General features: G+C 36.9%; 1 protein-coding gene across 1 annotated transcript in view; it reads left to right on the plus strand.

The window, feature by feature from the left end:
• The first annotated feature begins 325 nt into the window (after positions 1-325).
• LOC144979290 (phosphatidylinositol N-acetylglucosaminyltransferase subunit C-like) overlaps positions 326-2,500 on the plus strand; it is a 9,782-nt gene continuing 7,607 nt past the window's right edge. Inside the window, exons 1-2 of the mRNA XM_078925911.1 lie at positions 326-445; positions 977-1,046. Coding sequence (XP_078782037.1) covers positions 337-445; positions 977-1,046 — 179 coding nt within the window. The 5' untranslated portion in view covers positions 326-336. The remainder of the gene's footprint in view (positions 446-976; positions 1,047-2,500) is intronic.

The raw sequence follows: 2,500 nt of genomic DNA on the forward strand, positions 1-2,500 counted from the left end.
AAAGAAAATCGGTACTTTTTATTCTTCATGCTGGCTAGAACTTTTAATATGTCTTGTGATCAGAATGTGTAAAAGTCAAAACATGATCAGATTTTTATTGGGTTTTTTTTCCCCTGGATACGCTTTTATGCTCGTCTGAGAAACATTTCATAAGGGCGTCCGCAAGTTACTAAGTTACCATGCGTCATTACGAGGGAAGTAACGTTACGACTGTGTGAAGCGTATTGAGGGAAAAATTCTTTAGTCCTTTGCGCTGAGAAGCTCTCTCTCTTATTATAATGTATTGACTCTTTACATGCTAAATTTAGAAGAAAATCACGTGATCAAACTTTGAAAATGGAGGACACGGAGGATCGAAAACCGTGGAAGAAAATACTGTACGAGAAGCAAGATTACCCGGACAATTATGTTGACAAATCTTTCCTGGATGAGCTGAAAAAGAATCGTAAGTGATTATTGCTAGTTCGCCATAAGCCAATGTTCATATTTTTATGTGACAATTTCTGAGACCGCTTCGCCGGCAATGGAGAGAGAGAGAGAGAGATGATGCTTGCTGAATGACACTGATGAGAATGAGAGAGAGAAAGAGAGGGGGAGGTCGTCCTTTAATTTACTACCTCCTTCACGGCATACTACGTATAAATTATAAAATAAAATGGTGAGGTACACTACTTGTACTTGTACTTGTCAGCAGGCGACTGAGAGTGATTAATTAATCATAATTAATGAATAAAGAATAAAATTTCATCATCATTCACCCTTCAACCCCCCCCCCCCCTCCTGCCTTTCCCCATCCCCTGAATTGGCAAACAATCATCTTTGATTTCCTAACAAACCGCCACTGGGATCCCCTGTACTAATAACAAGTTAAAATGAAGTGAGTGATACATCAAGACTCCAAGACATCAAAGTTGTTTAGACACGTTTGCTTTCTACATATATTAATCATTGTAATCATATTTTTTATGTTTTTCAGTAAATGTGAGACATTATCAATTTTCAAAGCTGGTATGGGAGTCCTGTGTAATTTCTCAGCAGCTTTCAAGGTAAGATTATGCCAAAAAAAGCAAAAACAAAAGGAACTGTGTTTTCAGTCCACCGGAAATAAAAATATTTAAAAAGGACCAATTATCGTCTATACTTGTTACCTTAATCGATAATGACGACATTGACACTGAGCCTATTGTAGGTTAGGCATCATCAGAAGTGGACAAGCTTACCATTTATGGCAATTTGACGGCTTAATATTATCTTTGTTGTTCGAAATCGGGAACCTGAAATAGATCTCAATTCTCGATACCGATAATTATTGACAAATTCTTACCATGGTTGCCAGGTGGCCATTGGCCTGGCCAATTTGGCCAACAGGGAATAATGTTTATATAATAAGTAATTTAAAATTAACATATTTATATCTATTTTTAATGTTTCCTAGTCCGTTAGAATTTCTATGATTATCAAAACCGATGAGTTTTCCAAGAAGCTCAGAGTTTTAGTATTGTTTGCCCAAGTAAGGTTCTATTTGGTCACTTTTCACATCGACCACTGGCCTCGAGCACGCCTGTGTACTCCCTTGGCAAAAAATTCTTAATTTTCAAGTTCAACACGTTGACGCCAGTCCTGGTGACTCGAGAAGTTTGCTCAACTTTTAATTTTTTAAAATTGATTTACTTTTACTCACTTTTAAGATTATTAATTTAATTTGGAACACAGTGAGACATTAAAATATATTGCCTTGTGTATTTCTTGTACGTAACAATATGAATCCGGGGAAAAACGAAACAGCATCAGAGAGAGAAGGGGTGTGTGGGTGGGAGAGATTAGATATAGAGTATAGATAGATAGATTGAGAGAGAGAGAGAGAGGATGCTTTGTAGCTTTTGTACGCGATTTTTCTTCTTTTTTTTTTGGTACCTATCCTTATTTATGAGGTTACAGCTTGGGCATTGGGACACTTTTGGTGTAGACAATATCGGCGTGAGCAGCAAGGAAGATGACTACATTCTTTTAAGGACTCTTTGTGTTTAAAGGTTTGATGGCGCTTATAAAACATTGAGGTCATTTTAGGGCTAGTAGAAAGGAAAAAATGGGATACCAGTAAAAAAAATATATAGTTTTACAAAACCTGATAGACGATGAACAATAGACCAGCCGTACAATTCAAAGGACAAGGAATGATTTTGAAAGAAAAGGATCTTGGAAGAAGACAAAGTCAAGAATGCCCGGGGCGGCCTCGAAGCACAGCCGTACTCGAGGTCAGTGATCGATGTGAAAATTGACCAAATAGAACCTTACTTGGGCAAGCAATACTAAAACTCTGATCTCCTCGGAAAATTAATCGGTTTTGATAATCACAAAAAATTCTAAAGGACTCGGAAAAATTAAAATGTAGATATAAAAGTTAATTTTAAATTAATTGTAGAAACATTATTCTCTGTGTGGCCAAATTGGCCAGGCCAATGACTATCTTGCAGCCACGGTAAGAATCTCGTCAATGTTT

Source organism: Berghia stephanieae, chromosome 9 (assembly GCF_034508935.2).
Source record: "Berghia stephanieae isolate SIO BIC M18660-M18661 chromosome 9, UCSD_Bste_1.3, whole genome shotgun sequence".
Lineage (NCBI taxonomy): Eukaryota > Metazoa > Mollusca > Gastropoda > Nudibranchia > Aeolidiidae > Berghia > Berghia stephanieae.